This window comes from Colossoma macropomum, unplaced genomic scaffold (assembly GCF_904425465.1).
Source record: "Colossoma macropomum unplaced genomic scaffold, Colossoma_macropomum, whole genome shotgun sequence".
NCBI lineage: Eukaryota > Metazoa > Chordata > Actinopteri > Characiformes > Serrasalmidae > Colossoma > Colossoma macropomum.
The window spans coordinates 125,866-151,146 of NW_023494830.1; the positions used below are offsets into that span (position 1 = coordinate 125,866).

The window sequence follows — 25,281 nt, forward strand, 5'->3', positions numbered from 1 at the left end:
TGCCCAGTCAAACTCCAACACTTTTCAAAGCAGATGGCCTTTATTGTGATTAAACCTGCTCTGAGTTCTTGTGAGATGGGGAATTTTGGTAAAATCAGCAGCCACAGCGCTGCTCAGTTCTACTTTCAGTTCTGAATCCACCTGGCGAGTTCACTTGAGACCACTAACATCTAATACTGTGCTGCTTCCCTAAATGTGGCTGCAGGGAAGCTGTTTTTCATAAAACCCTGATTGGTGAAAAACCTCTGTTTTGAATTTATACAGTGAGGACTTGTAGATAAAGAGCACTGAGTAGAATCAATAAAAGCAGTTAAAGTGTTTATTACTACATGAACTGTTTTTAGTTTGATTTGACAAACTTCTCTACAGTGAATGAAGAAACTCATTACATCAGAAAAATAGAATTGTATATCTTTACTATACCAGAATAAATTAAGCAATATAAACTAAAACATCCTACATTATTGGGCCACATGATCTCATCCACATCACACCTGATGTCCTCTATTGTTGATATGTGTTTATATGTGCTTTACTCATAATGCACTGTCCACTGTGAACAGAATAACTGACCACTTTTAATAGATGGTCAGTATCTGGGCTGGACTTCAGCTCAGATGGGAATCAGCTGTGATCGGCCTGTTTACATACGTTCAGTCAGCAGCGTGTTTCTATAACCATTATCATTCTTTGGGCCTTGATTGGTGTCTGATATTGATTTTTGTTGATTTCATTTTCATCCTCCAGAGTCCAGGAGGTACACAAGTTTAAACAGCCTTTATCTTTCTTAGTGACCATTTGTGAAGTCGTTCTTCAGGCCGCCCTGCTTGGTGAAACTGACAGAAGGATCTAGGCAGAGCCCTCGCTGTTGACGTCATCCTAGCGACTAGTGACCCTGAACAGCTTGCCTAAATGTGATTGGATGAAAGATGGTTTTTATACAGCTCTATGCAGGGAGACTTGCAGGGTTGCCATGTTGAGGGAAATCCTCAGTTTTGAACTTGATGGTGTTAATATGCCAATTAAAGAACGAGGACTTGGGAAGATAGAAGAGGCAAATAAGAAGCACTGAGTAGAACAGTAAAACTGTAAACCTGTTGCACGCGTTTCCTTATTCCTCATTATAGTGCCTATTATAGGTGAATCATCTGGCAACCCTGCTCACTTCCCCAGAATCACAGAGCAAGGACGCATTAAGATGACGTGAGACAACGCAGTTGTAAAGAAAAAAGAAAAGAAGTTGAAGTGTGCGCTGCTGATAATGGACTACTGTACAGTGATGAAGAAATGCCTGGTTTTCCTTTCAATCTGTATTCAGCCAACATCAACAGGTGAGTCTGTTTCTGTACGTCTGTCTAACAGAGTCCGTCTACAAACTCATATCCTGATGAAACAGCCTGAGTTATCTACCAGTTAGGACGCGGAGCTTCTGTTTCGGTTTCTTTCTCCTGAGAGACGGAGACAAATGGAGACAAACGCCAGAGTTGCTGTGTACGATCACTTTAGTGACTGTAAATTTCCCATCTTGAATATGATAAATACCTCTGCGCTTTTGGATTGATCCACTCTTGTCATTCTGATTGTAAGCATTAGTTTATAATCTCAGCATGGCAGCATTGTTCTCTCTTCCACTCGAAGCTCACAACAAAGAGCATGAATGTGGACAGAGAGGTTCAGGTGCCAAACCACACAAAGCCAAATTTCTGCCTCATACAGGTACCAATTTCTATTATTGACTAATCTGAACACTGCAGTTTATCTTTTTCAGCCTCCCACTCTCTGCAGTACATCTACACTGCAGTTACTCCAGGAATACATTTCCCAGAGTTCACTGTTGTTGGTCTGGTGGATGGAGAGCAGTTTGATTACTATGACAGTAACATCAGGAAGGATGTTCCGAAGACAGACTGGATAAAGAAGGTTGATGCTGATGATCCAGATTACTGGAACAGACAGACCCAGATTGTGCAGCGTCATCAGGAGACCTTCAAAGCTAACGTGGGTATTCTAATGAAGCGCTTCAGTCACACTGAAGGTGAGCATGAACACACTCAAAGCTTTATAGCAATTCTCTTTACTCTTCCTTACCACACACAGTGTTCACATAACCATAGTGTTCACATAACCATACACAGTGTTCACATAACCATACACAGTGTTCACATAACCATACACAGTGTTCATATAATCATGCACAGTTCTCATAACCATACACAGTGTTCATATAATCATGCACAGTTCTCATAACCATACACAGTCTTCATAACCATACAACGTTCACATAACCATACACAGTCTTCATAACCATATACAGTGTTCACATAACCATACACAGTGTTCATATAATCATGCACAGTTCTCATAACCATACACAGTCTTCATAACCATACAACGTTCACATAACCATACACAGTCTTCATAACTATACAGTGTTCACATAACCATACACAGTCTTCATAACCATATACAGTGTTCACATAACCATACACAGTCTTCATAACCATACAGTGTTCACATAACCATACACAGTGTTCACATAACCATACAGTGTTCATAACCATAGTGTTCACATAACCATACAGTCTTCATAACCATTGTGTTCACATAACCATACAGTGTTCATAACCATAGTGTTCACATAACCATACACATTCTTCATAACCATACAGTGTTCACATAACCACACAGTCTTCATAACCATACAGTGTTCACATAACCATACAGTCTTCATAACCATAGTGTTCACATAACCATACAGTCTTCATAACCATTGTGTTCACATAACCATACAGTGTTCATAACCATAGTGTTCACATAACCATACACATTCTTCATAACCATAGTGTTCACATAACCACACAGTCTTCATAACCATACAGTGTTCACATAACCATACAGTCTTCATAACCATACAGTGTTCACATAACCATACAGTCTTCATAACCATAGTGTTCACATAACCACACAGTCTTCATAACCATACAGTGTTCACATAACCATATACGCTCTTCATAACCATACAGTGTTCACATAACCATACACAGTCTTCATAACCATACAGTGTTCACATAACCATACAGTCTTCATAACCATAGTGTTCACATAACCACACAGTCTTCATAACCATACAGTGTTCACATAATCATACACAGTCTTCATAACCATACCGTGTTCACATAACCATATACGCTCTTCATAACCATATACAGTGTTCACATAACCATATACGCTCTTCATAACCATACATAGTGTCTTTTGTTTGTTGCTGTAAGTTAGTCACTGTTATTTCCAAGTAGTTTGAAATTTTGTGTGTTGTTTTGTCTGTGGGTCAAACCTGAACTCTGAAATCTAGTGAGTTGTGTTTTCTAGTTCTCTGCTTTAGTACATTATATTGGCATTTTTGTATAAAAATATATACACCACTTGCCATTGCTGTGATTCAACCTAGACCACATCCATAGCATTATGTATATTTATGAACAGTTTGTATGGTTATGCTCAGCATGCCGCAAATACATGAAACATGTAGCTACTATGTAATTACTATGTAAAAAGATACACTTCATTTTACAGTCCTGTCACCACAGTATAACAGAGAATTTGCCAATAAATGTACCAAGTAATAGGGAATAAATTACTGTACTTAAATGAAGGTACTTTATCTCACTCTCTACTCTTCTTTATCACATATGCAGGTATTTACTGAAATGCTGATTCATTAAAAACTGAAATAAACCTGGTATTTCTCACATTAGTTACTCAGTGCTTACATACTGAACTTGCAAACTGTGCACCAAGTATTATGTGTCAATACTGCATGTCTACCATTATATTCTGAGTAAATACTGTTATAAATACCTCATACTTTTTATATAGTTACTAAGTATGTGCAAAGTATGTAGCAGAAATGTACTTGTAAGTACTTTGTATTTTCCTATTAAATTCTGAGTAAGTGCAGCTATACATACCCGATATGTTTTTATGTAAATCACTGTGTACATGCAAAGTATGTACCAGAAAATTCCTTGTAAGTACCACATATTTACCTATTAAAGACTAGTGTCTTATTGTACTGTACTATAAAGTGCTACCAAACATTTCCTCTACCTGGCAAAAACAAGCTTGGAAATTCCTGGTAGATAACCTGCTAAATTGACCACCCCATAGCACAAGCTGTTGGGCACAAACTGTTGAGTATACTGCCAGTAATTTAGTAAATCTCCCCTCAGATGTAGTACACTATAGTATGGTATAGTACATCTGAGGGGAGACTTACTAAAAGAGATACTAATAATCAATGATCTACCAACAGCTTGCACTGGTCAATATAGCAGGTTTAGTGAACCTGTATATTTACATCATTTAGGTAGATTTTAATAGTGTGATTCATGCTTTGTTGTTTGTTGTAATCTATTGATACAATACAAATGATACAAAACATCCAAAGAAAGAGTATTTATTCAGAATGAGGTTGTGACTGTTATGTGAATGAGTTTTTTAGTGTTAACCTGGAGAACTGTGTGCTGATTGAGTTCAGATTTATATGAATGATGTGCTCATGTGTGATTGTTTGTCTGCAGGTATTCACACCGTGCAGTGGATGTATGGCTGTGAGCTGGATGATGATGGAACCAGGAGAGGATATGACCAGTACGGTTATGATGGAGAAGACTACATCAGTCTGGATCTAATCACCTCCAACTGGACTGCGGCAAATCAGAAAGCAATAATTACAAAAAACAAGTGGGAGGGGAGTGCTGCAGCCAGATTCCAAACAGCCTACCTGCTGAATGAATGTATCACCTGGTTAAAGAAATATGTGGATTATGGCAGATCCACTCGGGAGAAGAAAGGTAAAATATGATCTGTTAATGTAACTACAGCTGAGATCTAGAATAGAAGCTTCCAAACAAAAGAAACAGGTTTACGTCAAATTTGGATATTTCCTCATTGATGGCCGTATATGCATCAAGTGCCTTGTCTGTCAACAAGTGAAACAAGTCAGCAAGCCCACTCCTTAATTTACCACTCCTACGTTTTCGCCCGGCGCTCAAAGTAGAGCAGGTAATTTTCATGTGTCTTCCCCGTCTTGGAACACTGACATCTTTTGCTTGGGCCGGTGCACCTCTCTGGGCCTTTGATCAAGTGGAAGGGGCTCTGCCTGTACAAGTGGGGGGATCTGTGCCAGTTGAAGCCTGGGTGTTGGAAAGCATGAGGATCCAATAGCTAATAGCACCTGGGTGCTGGAGTAGGAAGGGGCACCCTGGTACTTTAGTTGTCTGTAGAAAGTGAAGTCATTAAAACATTGGTGACCCAGCTGCAGTGGCTAGCTGCAGAAACCAGTCCAGTGGCAGGCTCATGCTATAGGTTCTGCAAGGAAATGTTCACCCCTGGGTCCAGTGGCATGAGCCTGCCAATGGACTGCTTGCTGCATAGTTGGCTCAGCAGTATCTGAATGCTCCAGACTTCATAGATTCAGCATGAAGTGACTTGTGAACATCTCTAGTTTCTGCATATTGAAATGATTATCACACCTTATCATTGACTCTCTGTCTCATCTCTCTGTCTCTCTGTCTCTCTGTCTCTCTCTCTCTCTCTCTCTCTCTCTCTCTCTCTCTCTCTCCAGTCTCTCCTGAGGCGTCTCTGTTCCAGAAGGACTCTTCTTCTCCAGTGGTGTGTCATGCTACAGGTTTCTTCCCCAAAGCAGTGATGATCTCCTGGCAGAAGAATGGAGAGGATCTGCATGAGGACGTGGAGCTCAGAGAGACGCTACCCAACGAGGATGGAACCTTCCAGAAGAGGATCGTTCTGACTGTCTCACCTGAGGAGCTGAATAGGAATCAGTACAGCTGTGTCATTCAGCACAGCAGCCTAGAGAACATACATGTGTTACAGGTGTCTGATCGCAGAGCCCTGTTGGGTAGGAGAATATTTTTTTTTAAAAGTAGACTTAGTAACACTTTCTATGAATCCTGTATTCATAATGCATTTTAAATGCATTTATAAGGTGTTACAGGGAATACATAATACCTTATAATGCCTGGTATTTTGTAATTGCTTAAAAGACCTTATGGTTACAAGCATACCACTTTATAAAGCAAGATTATGCAACTTTACATCTACATAAGCTCAGGTTCCACAACACATTGTATTATTTGATCATAACAACATTGTGTAAAAATTCCTATGAATCTTATATTCATAATGCATGATTATTGCATTTATAAGGTGTTATGTAGCCTACACAATGCCCTATTATACCAACCATAAGCTTGTATAATTTCTTTTAAATAGTTGAAATTACATGCATAACAATTTCTATAGCAAGAGCATATGAATTTATAAAGCCAGGTTCCATAAATCATTATAATATCTGTATATTATCCATTTGGCTTTGGTTACTCACCACTAACAATCTAGCACATGTAGCCAGCTAGCCTAGCATTACAATTTCCACAGTTGCAATACGGATAATATACCAGTATCTTATTATAGTACATAATAAAGCATCACAACATATATGTTTACAATGTTCAGTGACATTTCTTATGAGCCCTGTATTGGTATTGTATTTATAAGGTGCTGTATGGCGTAAATAATGAGTTATAACACCAGGCATAAGCTTTTATAATTTCTCTTAAATACTTATGGTTACATGCGTAACACTTTTTACAAATCAAGACTATGTGACTTCATAAAGTCAGGTTCCATAATGTACTATAATATCTGTTCAGAAGAAAACTGAACAGATTTACGCCACAATCCACTATAAACCTTTCTAGAGCTTTTTACCAGGACATTACAGGTTTTAAGTGAGATTTTTTTTAAATATCTAGAATTTTCGTTTCAGTACACCAAACCTTATACAGTGTTATAATTGCTCTTTACAAGCTTTAAGTGAAGTGAGATAATTATATCTAACTGGCATGTAACTAATGCTTTAGCAAACCGCTACAGTCTAGCACATGTAGTCAGCTAGCCTAGCATTACAGTTTCCAGTTAGCTTCAAATAAACAGATTCTATCAAATTTACACTGCATATAAAGGTAATGCTTTTTTAAATTCTTTGAAAAAAATGAAGTAGTGACCACCAAAGTCCACCAAAAATCAGTTCTTATTTTTTCTCTGTACAGAATCTTCTCCAGCATCTCCCATAGCTGTTGGAGACAGAGATGATTATACCTAATCAATGTTAACCTGGATGTACGCCTGGGTCTGCAGAAAATGTACCAGAATGTTGTTATAGTGTGTTGTTATGCATAACAACCTTCATGTTTACAATGATTTTATGAACTGATATTATAAAGCGTTATGGAACCTGACATTATAAAGTTGTATACTCTTCAGCATCTACTTCTACAAGAGCTCCTCATCAGCCATATAACACTCTATAAATGTGTTTATAATGCCTTATGAATTCAGGATTCATAGGAAGTCTTACCAAATACTTATTTTACTTATGTGTGAGATAATAGATGTCCTGACTCTGGTGTTTCAGATAAAGGGTCAGTTGGTATTATCATTGGTCCAGTTGTGGCTGTTCTTCTGCTGGTCCTCGTTGCTTGTGTTGGAGTTTTCATGTGGAAAAAGAAGTCTGGTAAGTGCAAACAGATAAGCTGAGAAGCTGCAAAGGTGGCTTTTTCATAACATTTTATAGCACATAATTCCATTACATGAACCTACAGATAATAATTTACTCATCTCTATTTCAGGTTTTAAACCTGTTCCTGGCACCGCCAGTTCAGGTAATTCAGCCTTTCTGAACGTTTCTATTGTTTTGTTCTTTTTTTATAACACATCTCTCAAAGTCAAAACTGATATACATTTCATTTAATATTTTTAGCATCTGATTCTACATGATGCACCTCATCAATCACCTCCAGCACCTCTTCTGGATGATAAGCTATATATCTGTATACTACTTATACATCAGTACACTATACGGATATACACCACTGTATGATATGATACTGTTATTGATGAACCAGGCACTGTTTGGGAACCAGCTTCAGTATTGAAAGTATAAAGAGTATATGAGAGTATGATTAAATAAACACACACACACACACACACACACACACACTCACACACACACACACAGTGTTTTTAAAATACCTAATTACTTCACACTGTATTTTCCAGTTTTATTTTTTTATAAAAATATTTTATATACTATAAATATTGTTGTTTAATGCTGTGACTCTAAATCTTCCTTACGTATATATGTATTATATACATATATATGTATATATTCATGTACATTTGTTGTTTCTTCAATCTTTTATTTATTTTTGATATTAAGATTTTTTATATTAGTATATAAGTAAATAAATATCACGCTTGTCTGAACCAGACAGATGAATCAAAATGTTGGCTTTTTTTATTCATTCAGTGATTCATTCAGTGTTTGCTTTTATAAGCAGATGTGCTGAAATAAATGAACTAAAGGAACTGTGAGAGAAAGGAGTGCAGGAGTGTCTTTATTTATAACTGCCAGCTTGTTTACTCATCTTCAGTCTTAACACAGAAGGTCACACATGATCAAACATGATCATGGGTATTTAGGGGTGTGTAATAGCCAATGGTGTTGTTCCATTCATTTTGCTCATTTTACCCTCAAAGATGCAAATTTCTTTGTCTTTAGTTAACATTAAAAAATATTAAATGTTGAAAAGTGAATATTAAAACTCAAACTAGCTGAACAACAAAATGAATCAAGTACTAAAAAACCTAACCAAACAGAACAGAAACCTCACAAGGAATACAGATGTATGTAAATGAGGTAATGAGTCCTGAAATAAGATGCAGGTGTGGTGATGGGTGGAGCCAGTGTGAAGCTGAAGCTGGAGCAGAAAAACAAACAAAAGCACATGGTCTAGCCATGTGCACTACCACACAGGCCCATGAGGGGGCGGTTTTTGACAGAATGCTGGCTCCAGAACAGAACAGTGTCCCCACCCTGTACAATGGGGTGAGAGGTAAGTAGCTGGAAACTGGTCAAAGGGCGCATGTGGTATCTCAAGCAGAGGGGCAGAAAATGAGACCATGACAGAGCTGTGTTAGCAGGACTGGGGACACCAAACCTGCCAGTGCTCTCTGGAGCACTAAAGCTGGGCCTGGAAGTCTGCATGGAGCTGGGCCTCAGGAAGAAGGGCAGGAGTGGCTTGGCTTTCAGCTGCAGACAGGTAAACAGGAGCGGACAGGACCACGTGCAGTTTGACAGGGGTGAATTTAGACCACATATGAGACTGAGCAGGCCTTCCTTCCAGACAAAGAATCAAACTTAGCCAGCAGTAGGAGCAGGAAGCCCTTTCAGGTATCTGCTAGCTCACCCCTCCCTCCATCCAGTTTGTCCTCACACCTTCCTTTGATCCTAGCAGCAAATGATGCTGCATATTATCTCAATGTCAATATTTTAGATGTGTGTTAATAAAACATGCTATACTTCATCCTGTTTAAACATAATTATGGTCTGCCGTAGCTCTTTATCCTTCTCATTTTATGTGTTTTTACATCTAGTTGAATATATACTTTACTATATATGAAACATCATTAGTTTGTATCTCACAGATCTCTCTTCATAAATGTGTGGCTCATACATTGTATGTAAGTTGTCCTCTTAATATTTCGTGCTTGTACAGGCCTGTACAAATCCAAACATGTACATTTTATGTTAACATTCCAGTGAGGAGGATTTAATTCATCTGGCAACCCAGCCACTCCTTTAGCTGCTACTGAGTTCTCTGTGTACAAGGAAGAAGTAAAGTAATGGAGAAATAAATCGTTATATGAATGAAACGTTCTGAAGTCTTCTCGCTGAAAATGGATCACTATACACTGAAAAACTTGTTTGTTCTCTCAGTTAACATTCAACTAACATCAGCAGGTGAGTCTGATCTCAGTCTGATGTTGAATATCTTCTGTGTGAGCAGCTGTTTATCAGAGTTGTCAGAGTAATGTTTACTGTATAATTTTGCACCAACAAAAAGTGTTTTAATGATACTTAGATATACAGTTTACCACATAAATTAAATCAACAGTATTATTTTGTATTTAGATCTGTAATCAATGTAGATATAAATTTTTATCACAGATATTCAACCAAAAAAAAGCTTTGTAGTAAAACTCTGATTTAAGTCATTCATTTAATATCAGTAGTTTGTTGTGTGATTAAAACAGACAATTATGTTAGTCCTGCCACTAATTATTTTTATTCCCAAGGAGAAAGTGACTTTGTTGGGAAAGCAGTTATCTTGCATTGTGTGTATATATATATATATATATATAGGCAAAATGATTTTTCTGGAGTAGATGTTGCTGTCAACAACAATGATAATATATTTATTGTCAGCTAATTTATTTAAGGCCTTCTTTTATCTCTGTGATGACAACAGTCTCTTATATTCTTTCCACACACTAATGTAGCACATCTGATTGAGCTGATGAACCTGCAAAGTGCTAACAGCTAAACGCTAATCCCAGCAGCTTACGCACTTCTAACTCACTAGAATTGTGAACTACACCGTGTCTGTGAAACTAAAAGTTTAGTAGTGAACTAATGAAGTATACATGCCCTCTGCAGGAGCCATTTCCATTGTCTTATTGTCTATATGTTTCTTTTGTTTAACTCAATAACCCCCTCTACAGGCCCTAAGGAGATATAACATGGAGGGAGGAACAGCCAGGTGTGGCTGATTAGGGGAGAACAGTTTTCCTCTTTCCCAGCACTGGTTCATGGGTCCTCTTTATTGTTTAATCTTAGTTTGTATATTTCAGTTAGGTGTTTGTTCATTGCATTTAATTTTATTTCATTTCAACAAATATACAATAGCAGAATAAATCAAACCTATTTAGTTTAAATCAATAGACCTGTGGATACTGGCCTTCTTCAATCTCCCAAACATGGCAAGTGCAATAGGAGGATTTTAGGAAATACTTAATCAGTCACCAGAGCGACCTCAGGAAGTCAGGAGTATGTGCAACCATAGAAACGGTCACCACACCTTAACAACAGATAATAAAGGATACGCACCTCATTCACGGCTACAACAGTGTACAATAAACTAATGAATGAACTAGTTTCTCCAGAACATGTGATGGATGGATGTTATAAATGTCCCACTCACTCATCTTTCCTGCATATATGCCAGAGTGCAATGCTATCCAGAAATCTGGCTTTGGCTTTAGATTGGATTATAGTTTAGTGTAAAATGAGTTAAATTACACAAAGCCCATTCAACCCAATCAAACTCCAACACCTCAGAGGCTTATCTAAAGCACCCATGCTTCACTGTGAGTAAACTGCTCCGAGTTCTTGTGAGATGGAGATTTTGGTAAAATCAGAAGCCACAGCGCTGGTCTACTTTCAGTTCTGCCAGAAAGACTCAGGAGGCTATAGTGAATCCCTCGATTGGATTTTGTAAGTTGAAAGATAACAGTTCAGTAGAAATTAAAGAGTGTTTGGCGTAGACCCCGTCCTCGGTCCAGGCCTTGGAGCGTCAAGACCCTCACTGATCCTGCAGGATTGAGATAGCAGGGGCAGAGCCCTACCTCTGGGGAACCAGTGGTACTTATAGAGGACTTATGAGGTTAGAGAAAGCAACTAAGAAGCACTGTGGTAGAATATAGGATTTGTGTGTTTTTTTCATGTATGTGGTTAGACTAAATTTATTACTTCTTTTATTTGCATTTTTCTCACTCTGAAAGGTACAGTATAGTAGCCTCTCATCTACACTGAAAATGCACTTACTGAAAATGCTACTATTACTACTACTAATAATAATAACAATATTAATAAAAATCTTTATTTATTCAGCACCTTTCATACATTAAAAAAACAGCTCAAAGTGCTTTACACTGTGGAATGAAAACAACAGAGAAAGAAAAAAAAACAGTAGGTAGTGAAATAAAATTGGCAAACAAAAATGTGTCAGCACACTGTTTAAAAGTTTATCTAAAATTGTTCATTTATTTTCATTTAATTTAATTTGTAGAATAACTTGCATTCTGACAAGTAACTGAAACATGAAGCCACATTTTACAGTTTTTTTTTTTCCATTGAGTAAACAAAAAAAATGTATAATGCTATTTAATAAACAGCAGAGAACAAGTTTGACAACTAAACACTGTTTATAAAGTGTCCAGTCTCAGAACTGAGGAGATTGTGTACTATAAAACCATGATGTTATGTATAAACAGGCCAAACCTGCCAATATTCAGCCAATGAGCTTCAAAGCAGCAACACACATATGAATAAATAACAGTAGCTACCGGTTCTGCACTGCTACCTGCTGTATGATGAAGAAGAGAGGAAGAGGGTGAGTGTAGGGACAGAGGAGGAGAGGAGCAGTACAGTTACAGTCTCTGCTCTGTGTTGGGCCTGTGTGACCCTGCTGAGGTTCTTCAAGCTTCATTCCAGAACAAACTAAGGCTCTGATTAACACTTCCCCCCCCACCAAAACAAAGTTTTTCTCTCTGGATTTTGGGGGGTGTATGAGCACAAACCTCATCAGCAGATCACCTGCTTCAGGTTATGGAGGATGCATTTAGGAACATCAGAGCGAGAAACTGTCAGAACTGGAGAACATTGTTAGAACTCTGTTTGGCTACACAGCTCACTGTATGTGATGCAGATCACTTTTTCTGAGAGCAAATGGAGATGAAAGACAGGATCCCGCATTGTTACCTTTATAATTATTATTGTTTATTTATTTCCTTGTATATTTATTCTGACAAACACCACATTGTAAACGTTTCATATATATAATGTGTGTGTGTGTGTGTGTGTGTGTGTGTGTGTGTGTGTGTGTGTATATATTTGTGAAAGTGAGGAGTATATTTTGAAATCAAGCTGGAGAGTTCATTTGATCCTAGTGACTAGTGATCCTGAACAGCTTCCCTAAATGTGATTGGATGGAGGCTGGTGTTGGTGCAGCTCTGGGCAGGAGATTTGCATAGTTGCCAAATTGAGGAAAACACTGTTTCTTTATCCAGCCATGTTAGAAATTGTGTAGTGAGACTCTGGTCCTGGAGGACCCCCTGGTCTGCTCTAACACACTCACTTCAACTCACACAGTGTTGTCTGTTTTTTTGGATCAGGTGTGTTGGAGCAGTTTTTAAAGTTTGCATTTTTTCCTCACGCTGAAGGGTGGCTTATTGTGCAAAAAAAATAATAATAATAATAATAAATAAATAGAAAAAAATAAAAAATAAAAAACTTTTAACAGATTTTAGACTTTTAGTATATCAGAATATGCAAATCAGACATGCACGGATAAATAAATAAAGAATCATACACGAAACAACAGAGCCAAAAACAGGAGGGAGAATCGGAAACCGGAGAAGACAAAGCGAGGTCGAAACACAGAACAGCAATCAGGAAAATAAACAGCGTGGTGCGCACTGACGGAACAATGACAACACTTCCCAAAGACAAGGTCCAAACAGACAGGTGTACATACAGAGCAGAACAGGTGTTCAGGTACTCAGGTGACTGTGACCTGAGGGGTGGTTTGTGATTGGCTGGAAGAGTCTCATGACTGACAGAAGGATTCTGGGAAGTGGAGTCCTTGATGGAGTGTCCGCCTGAGAACCAGGAAGCGTGACAATAACACCTCAGTGGGAGACGTCATAGTTATCTGGCAACCCTGAACACGTCCTCACTGAGTTCTCACTGTACACGGAGGAATTTATTTGACGCGACAGGATAGTTCAATAACTAAAAAGGCTGCAGTCTGCTCTGCTGAAATGGGTTACTGCACAGCGGTTAGGAAATTCTTACTTTTTCTGGCAGTGAAAGTTCATCTGGCATCAGCAGGTGAGTCTGATTTGAATCAGTAATGATCTCAGTACAGTATATACAGTCTGGGGCGCTTTCATAGTGAAATGGGCCTTTTGATCATCATGAATATAGTTTTTTTTTCTGTGAAAATCAAGAACTGAAACTTGTTTTTCTCTTAGCAGCTTCTTTTCTTTCACCCATCTCATACCTCATTTCTTTCTCCTGTCTGTCACTTAAGCTGAAAGAACAAAAACAGTCTAAATCTGACGAGGCTGTAATTACTTATTCACAGCTTCCGATTCGTTTGGCTCCTTATTCGCAGCGTCTTGTTCGCCGGCTGAAGTTCGCTCCTTATTCGCGCCTTCTCTTTTAAAGAACGACGGTAAAAAAAAAATAAATAAAAGGGAGTGTTCTCAAACGCCATTGGCTGCGCAGGATACAGTATTATTCTGGCCCAAGGAGAAAAAGGCCTTCACCAGGAATTTCAACTTTCTATTCATTCTCCTTGCGGGCACCACTGCACTATGTGCCATGTTGCCAATTCTTTTTTAGTAATAATCATTAATAATCATTGTGTGCATTACTGCCATGTTGCCAGTTATTTTAATGTTTAATCAGCATGGACCAGGCTAAAACCAGGCTTTCCTTTCAGGGACAGAATTTTTCTGTGTTTGAGTAGCTAAAAACTACTCAATCTAATCACATTAAATTTAGATTCAGATTAGCTTTAAATATAATCTATAAACTCACCCTTATTTTCTTCTTCAGTCTCAAACTCTAAACTACTTGCAATGAAATTAGACATTGGAAACAAATTGAAGGGACATCACATACTTACAGAATTAGATATTTTATTCCTTTATAGTCATAATTTCCATATTCACAATGGTGAGGCAAACACAGCACACATTCCTATCTCCTTCATTATTATGTCTGCATTAATAGTCTCTCTGAGTCTGTTAAAAGGGAAAACTGCGCAGCCAATGGCGTTTGTGAACACTCCCTTTTTGCCGTCGTTCGCTAAAAGAGAAGCTGCGAATGAGGAGCGAACTTCAGCCGGTGAATAAGACGCTGCGAATAAGGAGCCAAACGAATCGGGAGCTGCCAATAAGTAACAAACTTCAGCCTCGTCTAAATCTGTAGGTTCCCAACAACAGTGCTATTGAGTATTGTATATAAAACTGCTCTCAGTCCAGTCTCAGAGTTTCAAAACACTTCAAAACTCTCCTAACAGTATCTGTCAGTATTAACCCTGCACGAAGACAGACTATCATAGAATGTAAAAAACAGAGAGAAAAATCTCCCATTCTTTGAGATTTGTAACACGTACGTTTGAAGGTCTAAATAAAAAATGTAGGGAGTAAAAAGTATATTTTTCTCTTGGAAAAATGAATTTGAGCAAAGATCGCAAGTATTCAGTTGCTGTACTTGTATATTGATTTCAGTAGTTATTTTTCATCTTTTTCAGCCTCTCACTCTCTGCAGTACTTCTACACTGCAGTTACTCCAGGAATACACTTCCCAGAGTTCACTGTGGTGGGTCTGGTGGATGGAGAACAGTTTGTTTACTATGACAGTAACATCAGGAAGATGATTCCAAAGACTGAGTGGATGGAGAAGGGAGAGAGTGAAGAGTACTGGAACACAGAGACACAGAAAGCACAGGAAGCTCAGGAGAACTTCAAAGCCAGTGTGGATATTCTAATGCAGCGCTTCAATCAGACTGAAGGTGAGAATAAACACACTTAGAGCTTTAAACACTGAACACCAGCTCTACAGTAACACCTGTACATGTATGAAATGTGTAGGCTGAATTGATGATTTAGTGAAAGGAACATGTAGAATGTTTTAGTGAATGCTGTGGGGTACTAATTTGTTGTTGTTGTGGTTGTATTTTCTGTATGGTAATCACTGTGATGTGTGTGTGTGTGTGTGTGTGTGTGTGTGTATGTGTGTGTGTGTGTGTTTGTGTATCTGCAGGTATTCATACAGTGCAGAGGATGTACGGCTGTGAGCTGCATGATGATGAAACTAAGACAGGATACAGGGAGGAGGGTTATGATGGAGAAGCTTTCCTCAATCTGGAGCTGGACACTCTCACCTGGACTGCAGCTAATCAGAAAGCTTTTATTACCAAACAGAAGTGGGAAGAGAACAAAGGGGCTGCTCATGTAAAAGTCTACCTGCTGAATGAATGTATTGATTGGTTACAGAAGTATGTGGAATATGGCAGATCCAGTCTGGAGAGGAAAGGTACAGTGATCTAATCTGTTACTCTAACTGCAGCTACTGTTCACTCACACTATTTACCCTTATCATTGAAACTCACTCATTACTGTGGAGAATGAAAAATCACACTATTTGTGCACAGTATATTATTTCTGAAGCATCATGTTCACACACCGAAGATTTGTAGTGAAGGTATTTTAGTGGATGTTGATGCCATGTTGGTAACACTTTACAATACTGGTCCACAAATAAGCATATTAATACTTACCTAATGCTTTCATCACAGTGAATTAATGCATGGACTAATATTTAACACAACAGGAAATAATGATGTGTATACATTAATATAAAACTGAATCAAATGTGAAAAACCATTAATAAAGGCATTTATTAATTATTAACACAATTCTAACTCAGTCTGTTTATTAATACCATGACTTAATATATTAATTCATATTCTTTCTATAATGCATAATGTCTGATGGAGATGATGTAGGGTAACACAAATTATAGGCTAATAACTAATACACTAATCAGCAGGAAACTCAAAGGCATCGCTGCCTAACAAAAGTTTTGTTTTTCTATGACATGATATTCTTTACATTGTCCTTTTGATGCCTTTAACATTGTGTGTAATGTAATGATTAATGGATTATTATACATTTCTTTACAATTACGTGACAAGGGTGGGTTTCATGCACAGTTTTCATGCATTTATTTAATCAGTATTGATGTGCCAGGAAAAAAAGACAGTATGTAACGACACATTTGATAAGGACATATGATACAATTCACTGCTTAACATGTCTGTGCATCGTTATATATAATGTATACTTGTCTTGTAGGCATTGTATACTAATGTATATAATGTATACTTGTCTACATTTATCATTAATTCATTATGATGTGCCCCGCCAAGTAAAGTCATGACGTAAATATGTATTTACAAATCATCAGTTAATACATTCATATGTAATTAATTTACAGTGTACAAAAAGCAAAAAAAGGATCATTGAAATCACTGAAGAACACTACACAGCATTATCAGTGAAGAACATTTATTGAAACACACAGTTTTAAACGTGTCTTGCAGCATAAAATATCAGGAAAAAACGATGCAGGTTAAATGTGTTTTAAATCAAAAGACGTTTTTCTCCTTCATGAATTGTTTTATGTACAAAATCAGGCTCACAATAAGCTTCCACTGCCCCCCCCCCAACCCATTAAACTTCCAACATTATTTAAATGTTATTTATTTAATGAGACTTTAGCCTTTGGGAAGCTTGTAGTTCAGTGATTGAAGTGATGACTGATAAAGGCATAACAAAAGAATGACAGTAAAGTAAAGTTGGATGGTATTGAATTAGCACAGACACTAGTCTTTTTGGCTGCATCCTGTCCATAATTAATTAATGATATATTAATATATTACCAAGATTTGTTAGCTTATATGTACTTTACTTGATGGGGCACATCATCATTAAGTAATGCTGAATGTAGATATACTATATATATAAATATATTAACTAATGGTACTTGAATTTGAACTGTCACTGTCATGCTAAATGCCTGACTTATTTTACTAAATATATTAAACTATTATTCTGTTACAGATGTATTTAACCTGAGGATACAAACTTTTTGCAGTGCTGTTAGAAAGGCTTTTTTGCTTTGTTGGTTTACCTTTAACAGATTACATTATTGGTAAGCTAATGGATATGAATGTTTTTATACTTAAGCAGTATAATGTTTAACATGTTTTAACATTCTGAGCATGTTTACTACCTTTTGTGGTTATAAGCCTATAATGTGGATGATGCATAAATATATTAAGCCATGAATTTGCATTTGTATGTAATTTGTCATTACATACGCATTTTTTTCCTGCTGCATCATTACTGATATGCAAATAAAGAGCACATCATGCAGTATTTTCAATCTGAGCTGAGCCCCAAAACAATGTTTAAAATCTGTGATATAGTGTATTAGTTATTAACCTATAATTTGTGTTACTCTACACAGACATTATACATTACAGTAAGGATTTTTTGAGTAATATATCAAATCATAGTATTAATTAATAGAATGAGCTAGAAATATGTTAATGCTTAGTTATTACATTTTTTTTGATGTTTTAATTATTAATCTATGCATTAATGCACTGTGATGAAAGCATTACTTAAGTATTAATGCATGCTTATTTGTGGACCAGTATTGTAAAGTGTTACCGAAATGTTTTCCACACTGTCTCTCTTCTCTCTATCTGTCGGTCTCACTGTGTCTCTTGCCGTTTGTCTGTCTGTCTGTCTGTCTCTCTCTCTCTCTCTCTCTCTCTCTCTCTCTCTCTCTCTCGCTCTCTCTTTCCAGTCCATCCTGAGGCGTCTCTGTTCCAGAAGGACTCTTCTTCTCCAGTGGTGTGTCATGCTACAGGTTTCTTCCCCAAAGCAGTGATGATCTCCTGGCAGAAGAATGGAGAGGATCTGCATGAGGACGTGGAGCTCAGAGAGACGCTACCCAACCAGGATGGAACCTTCCAGAAGAGGAGCGTTCTGACTGTCTCACCTGAGGAGCTGAAAAAGAATGAGTACACCTGCATCATTCAGCATCCTGGACTGGAGACAGCGCTACGTCTTTCTGATCCCAGAGTCGTGTCAGGTAGGAGGAATCTGTATCTAAAGGGAAAATTAGTGAATTAATCAAACCTGTGTAGACACCAGAGCAAATATCAAATGAACTGCAAGTAAAATGGATCTTCACAAAAACATTTGATCAGATTCACATAAACTGTAAAAACTAGATTTGTTAGTGCAACATGTGTTAATGAATACCTACTGTTCAGGAACTGGACGTACAGGTGCAGTCCTTTACAAGGACATGACATTCATGCATTTGACTGAGATTTACAATAATGATACAGAGGCAGGTGAAAGTCTTGCCAAAGGACTCTTACTGGTGTAGCATGGTGGGCTTGCCCAGGCAGGGAATCAAACTCCATTCTGCTGGGTGTAGGGCAGTGGTGTTACCCATAATCACCGTAATCAATACCTGCAAATTACAAATGAGCACCACATAAACAGCAATCCAAATTACTGACAAAAATGACAGAAGCTTTTTAGTGAGTATAACTCCTGACTGTGACACTGATAAGCTCCTCATGCAACTGGAGAGCTGAAAAAACCACACAGTAAAGTGTGCAGCGTAAGTTGTGCCATTTGTACTATTTATGTTACATCAAAGTATTTTAAAAAGTACTTACAGCGAGGTTGTAACACAAAACACAAACATATACAGTATAATTTTAATGTGGTTTATCAATATAGATTGAACAAGTGTGTTTTTCAGTGTCTGGAATAAAGTACTGACACTTTATTAAAATAAAATTGTTTAATTAATTTTTATATTCTTTTTTCTTTAAAATCTAATGTAATAATTACAATCCATTTAAAAAATCAATCACTGGACCTGCTTCTGCGTTTTCCTGCTATTAAGATGTTCATGGTGGTGAGGGTGCAGGCAGACTAGTGCAGTCAGGTGGAAATAGACCCTCTTCTTTTGGCAGGTCCTGTTTCATGGCAGTGTAGTTCATGATAGTGCAGGCTAGTATGAATCAACCGTCTCTGACCTGTTTACTCTTTGCTACACCAAAACACAGCCAGCAAACCTTCACAAGCCGTTCTTGAGTTTTATAATGGACTGGGTTCTTGTGCATGCTTGATTGTAAGCTATGCAACATCGATGGTCTAGCTTATTTTTTAAATCATTTAATTTAGGTTGTTGTCCATTCGCTGCAGGATGTTCTGAGAAATGGGCTATAATAAAAGGAAACTTTCACTTTCTGAATCATCAATAGTTACTTAATTTATATGTATATCAAAATGCAGTCCAGTCAGTTTCCCTCAAAGAACAACTACAAGTCTTTCAGAAATTAGTCACACTTTACACATGGTCAGGAACAGGTGTCAGTTTTGTTCATAAATAAATGCATTTACCTAAGTTGTGTTTTAGAATGATTTACGCACAAATTTGTTTTCTCATGTTTCATGAATGAGGGCCATGTTTATGATGCGCCTAATGAAAGTTTACAATGATGTAACACAGATGTTTCAGGCAGAGCATGGTTTGATGTGGCTGGCATCGTGGCTATTCTGCTGCTCACTTTCATTGGCTGTGTTGGAGTTTTCATTTGGAAGATAGTCTGGTAAGGGAGGAAGGTTTTTTTTGGTTGCATACATTTTAGATATTATCACACATACAGACTCCTAGGAGTCCTGACATCATAGTGTTGTATATTTTTAGATTATTTTTTTTAGATCTTTGACCAGATTAAACTCCCATCCCTAGTTTTTTCTCTTGTGTAACCGTCCATTATGATGTATATCATTTACCATTGTACATTATCTGGAAAGCACAAAGCGTGTAAGTGAGACTTTGTGTGTGAGGTTGTGTATGTGTGTTCTTTAGTCCACTGTATTAGGAATATTTAGGTGTTTAAATTTGAATGTTGTCATATTTTACAGTCTCTGAGAAAGAAAGACAACTCCAAAAAAACAACGCCTTCATGCTGAGTTGACACAGTAAGTCTCTACACTGTATTATGTAAACAAAAATCTGTTGCCGCATTGTCACAGAGTTTTAACGTAAATCTAACCTAGCTTTAGTTTTTTCTTGATTGCTTTGTCACATGTTCTGAAAAACCACCGATAGAACAAAATATATCACTTCCAAATGGTCATCCCTTGTGAAAGAGAAGCATACTTAAGTATAGAAATACAACCCCATTTCCAAACAAGACGCTTTGCAAAATGTAAATAAAAACATAATGCAATTTAATTGAAAATAGCACAAAGACAACATATCAAAAATTGTATTTTTTTTTAATATTTGTCCATTTTGAATTTGATGCCAGCAACACATTCTAAAAAGGTTGGGATGGGGTTGTGTTTAGCACTGTGTACCATATCACTGAAGTATTTGAGATTGAAATGTTTTCCCTTTTTTTTTATAATATAGGATTTCTGCTGCTCAACAGTTTGGGGTCTCCTTTGTCATATTTTTTGTTTCATAATGTACTAAATGTTTTCACTGGTGACAGATCTGGGCTGCAGGCAGGTCATTTAGCACCTGGACTCTTTGCCTACAGAGCCATGCTGTTGTAATACATGCAGAATGTGGTTTGACATTGTCTTGCTGAAATAAGCAAGGCCTTCTCTGAAAAAGACGTCATCTGGATGGCAGCATATGTTGCCTGAAAACCTGTATATATCGTTCATCATTAATGATGCCTTCACTGATGCATTGCTTTTGAACTGAAATTTTAGTCCATCTTAAATTAACTCGAGCCCAAAGAAGGTGGCGGCGTTTCTGGATCCTGTTTATGTATGATTCTTCTTTGTAGAGTTTAACTTGCATTTGTGATGCAGTGATGAACTGTGTTCACAGACAGTGGTTTTCAGAAGTGTTTCTGAGCCCATGCAGTGATTTCCTCTACAGAATCATGTCTATACTATAAAAATATAAAAATCAATTTTAAAAAACCAACACTGCAGCCCTCATCACTATGAATCATGTGTCCACTCACCACAAACACATTTGCCTAGACAAGGTAACTAGCCAAGTTAAAAACAGCTGAGATATACAAAAGTGGCAGACACAGCAAACTTAAAAACCCAAACCTAGATAGATAGATAGATAGATAGATAGATAGATAGATAGATAGATACTTTATTGATCCTGAAGGAAATTTAGCAACCTAGTCATCGTAGCCAAAAACGTACTGCCACGTTGAGCATTACAAATGTTCATGGTCCTTTCATGTCTTACCTCTGATGCTTTAAAGTAACATTAGATGTTTGCCTTGACATTTTTATGAAGCCTGTTTCGGTCTTTATAGAAAAAAATGCGTAAATATCAAATTCACAGAAAACCGACGATGGTGTTTTTTGGGCTGTGGATGGGTAGAAGTCGACACACTCTACAGGACAGAATGTCACTCTTAAACACCCACAGTTTCATCTGTTAACCGCAACTGGGGCTTCAGATTCAAACAGTGGTGCAATGATAAAAAACTGAAGGCTTAATGGATAGCACTGGTTGCTGTGCAGTGATTGGAGGGCTAAGAAAAGAAGGCGGAGTTTGGCAAAGAGTGCATGATTTGATTGGCCATAATACATTGTCAGCACTCACAGAAAACAAACCAAATTTCTTCAGTTTAATAAAATATTCTTTAGCCATTTTATTGGGTATGCCAGTGATCAATTTGGGTAGGCCTAGATGGTGGTCTCATAAAAAAACAGGCAATCAGAGGTCCTGAATTATCCGGGGCTCCTGCACTTCAGCTCGGATAAGCCTGTGCATTAAATCACCCCTGATTACAGCAATATCAGGTGATTGCAGTTTGTGTAAAATTTGGATATTTTAAATACTTGCGAGAGTAATATGATTTAATAGAAATGAAATATAGTTCATTCTGATCTCCTCAAATGCATCTCTGTGCCAGCTGAATCAACTGTGTTTAGTATTTGCGCTATCAACATTTGAATGAATGTTGACTGTAATGTGGAGTTTAAAAGCAGTGGTTGTCATTTGAGGTTTGTGCAAAAGCAGTTGAGAAAAACTGTGAATCTCAGTTCAAATAGAAATATTCATGCTGTCTTTCTATTTCTCCTTTTAGGTTACTGGAAAAGAAAGGGAGACACTGAATGAGTGAGGAGATGGGTAAAAACACTTAATTTATACCACTACCCTTCATATGAAACCTGTAGGGTGATCAATAATACTCCAATCTTCTTCAAGCCGTCACATTTTGGGAATTGTGATGGGAATGTGCTGTCCTCAGTGAAATAGGGCTAAAGTATATATTAGGTTTGTTTTTATGTGGGTTTGTATGGTTTTCATGTCTCTCTTTGTTGCTGTTCTGCTGAATTGCACTGAATTGTCCTGCTTATAGGACAGAAAGTTGTAGGGGGGTCATAATCAGTCACTTAATTCTTACTGTGTGATCTTCATAGCTTCAAACTATGCACTACCTCTATATACCATTCTACCATGTGAACTATATACTACCATACAGTAGAAAAAGCAAAAGATTTACCATCTGATGGTCTGGATGATGAATGAAGGTTAATTTTCATGACACTTAAAGGGACATGGTCTAAAACTTTAAATAGGCTATTTGTTACATCGTGTTATGTCACAATCTGTTGTGCAGCATTGAATCCCTCAGCCGCATGGGTTTGACAGAATACACTTTAATATGCTTTTATGTCCACTACGATACCCAGCATGCATTGCAAAATGACATGATACAACCATTGGGAACCTCTGTGCTTGACTGCTAGTCCAGCTACTGAAAGATATGCTGCACTGCGAGTGAAATCTTAAATCCATTTGATATATCTAAATATAAGATGCACATAAAAGCTTATTATTAAAGAATTTCTCAAATTTCTAGACGTTTGTTACTTGTTTTAAATGACTTTAGTAAGTCAAATGATCTCATTCTAAAACAGGGGTCTCAATTTCAGTTTACCTGTGTTAGCTATGTGGTGGTCTTCTCAAAGGGGGTCTGTTAAAAACAAGAAAAAGGAAAAAAGTTTACTATTACTATAACCGTATAATATAATATAATATAATATAATATAATATAATATAAGCTACTGCATAGATATATAGTACCTACTGCGGTATCCCAAATGAATCCCCATAGGCAGATTTAATTAACTATCACTATTACTATCTATAAGGTAGTCATAGCCAAATTTCAGTCAGTGTGCAGAGTTGATGCTGCGTCAGGTTTTCATTTAAATGGTTCCTCTTGCATACATCTCCATATTTTGGACTACTGGTAACGTTGCTGGCTAAATCAGCATGCTTTAGGTGAGTTCCAGTAGATGCTCAGTTTAGGCTACAGGCTCTGTAGTTGACTATATTAGTGATTAGATGAGAAATTACAATGAGAAATTGTATTGTGTTACCTACAGTTTTACCTAAAGTCTCTGTTAACTAGTAAATTGATGGCAAAGGCTACAGATTAATTCAGCTAAACATACAGCAGCTAAATGCTCAATATAGCCATCATATAAGACCAAAACCTCATGATATAAAATAAACCTCATGGTGGAGGTTCTTTAAAAAAAAAATTCTAAAAGTGCATTTTTCATGATGATGTATGATCTGTAATCTGTAGATTTTCTGTTATTTCTGAAATAGTTGTATATTATTATTGTATATTTATGTTTTGCACTGTTAATAATATTTACCTAATGTGTTTTTTTTCTGTGGAACATTAACTTTACCTATGTTTTTATTGTTATTTTTGTTATTACAATTTTAACACTGCACACTGTAAATAAAAGAAGAACCCACTGGAAATATCAAGACAGAATTACAGACATTGCACATCATTTAGTTATTATTTATTTATTTATTATTTGTATTCTATACTGTGATCGGCCCTTGGTTGGGTCAACCTACAGTGCAAACAAGTGCAAATCTAGTAACCATTAAATGTGGTGAATTGAAACTACCTCAGAATGAATATTAAAAAGAAATGTACTTTTCTTGATTGCAGAATGGCAAACACTGTCCAATAAATGTCCAAGCTTATTCCAATGAATGTAATAAAAAAAGATGAAAAAATGAAACGACTGACATTGTTTACTAGTAGTCTATGTCAAAGTTTATTTTTATAGCGCTTATAACAGCTGTATAACAGGTGTTGTCACAAATCATCAGCAGGAGGGTCAGTTCATGCAGGTGAGGTTTGCACAGCTTTGTACAGCATGAAGCTTCATAGTGGTCAAACCGGTGCAGATCAGCCAACAGAGATGGAGCTCTAGTGACTGTAGCAGCTCTGGTGGCTCAATTAAAGGGAGAGAGAGAGAGAGAGAGAGAGAGCGAAAAGAGAGAGAGAGAGAGAGAGCGAGAGAGAGAGAGAGAGAGAGAGAGAGAGAGAGAGAGAGAGAGAGATTGATTAACAGGACAGGACCGTTTATGGAGAGATATTGCTGAGTTAATAGTGGAGCAACTGGTATGAGCAAAATGCTTGTGCAGACAGAAAAGTTTTGAGTCTAGTTTTAAACGTAGAGAGTGTGTCTGAGTCCCGAACAGAGGTTGGGAGATGATTCCACAATTTTGGGGCTACATAGGAAAATGCTCGACCCCCTGCTGTGGTTTTTCTAATTCTAGGAACCGTCGGCAGGCCGTTATTTTGTGTGGGTTCGTATGACTGAATTAATTTACTAAGATACTGTGGGGCCATTAAACTATTTCTA

General features: G+C 37.3%; 2 protein-coding genes across 3 annotated transcripts; both read left to right on the forward strand.

The window, feature by feature from the left end:
• The first annotated feature begins 1,211 nt into the window (after positions 1–1,211).
• LOC118800264 (H-2 class I histocompatibility antigen, Q9 alpha chain-like) lies at positions 1,212–8,146 on the forward strand. The gene is made up of 7 exons (XM_036560473.1): positions 1,212–1,331; positions 1,769–2,035; positions 4,581–4,853; positions 5,627–5,920; positions 7,499–7,597; positions 7,713–7,745; positions 7,844–8,146. The coding sequence occupies exons 1-7, from the start codon at positions 1,262–1,264 to the stop codon at positions 7,858–7,860; spliced, it is 1,053 nt and encodes a 350-aa protein (XP_036416366.1). The 5' UTR covers positions 1,212–1,261; the 3' UTR covers positions 7,861–8,146.
• Positions 8,147–9,730: 1,584 nt separating this feature from the next.
• LOC118800267 (class I histocompatibility antigen, Gogo-B*0101 alpha chain-like) lies at positions 9,731–23,921 on the forward strand. Of its 2 annotated transcripts, none has more exons than XM_036560476.1 (7): positions 9,731–9,886; positions 15,249–15,509; positions 15,761–16,033; positions 18,377–18,664; positions 20,108–20,207; positions 20,527–20,583; positions 22,680–23,920. In XM_036560476.1, the coding sequence occupies exons 1-6, from the start codon at positions 9,793–9,795 to the stop codon at positions 20,531–20,533; spliced, it is 1,023 nt and encodes a 340-aa protein (XP_036416369.1). In that variant the 5' UTR covers positions 9,731–9,792; the 3' UTR covers positions 20,534–20,583; positions 22,680–23,920. The 2 variants fall into 2 exon arrangements, with proteins under 2 accessions (XP_036416369.1, XP_036416370.1); XM_036560477.1 differs by lacking the exon at positions 9,731–9,886 and adding an exon at positions 13,710–13,816 and having other exon boundaries at positions 22,680–23,921.
• The last annotated feature ends 1,360 nt before the right edge of the window (positions 23,922–25,281 follow it).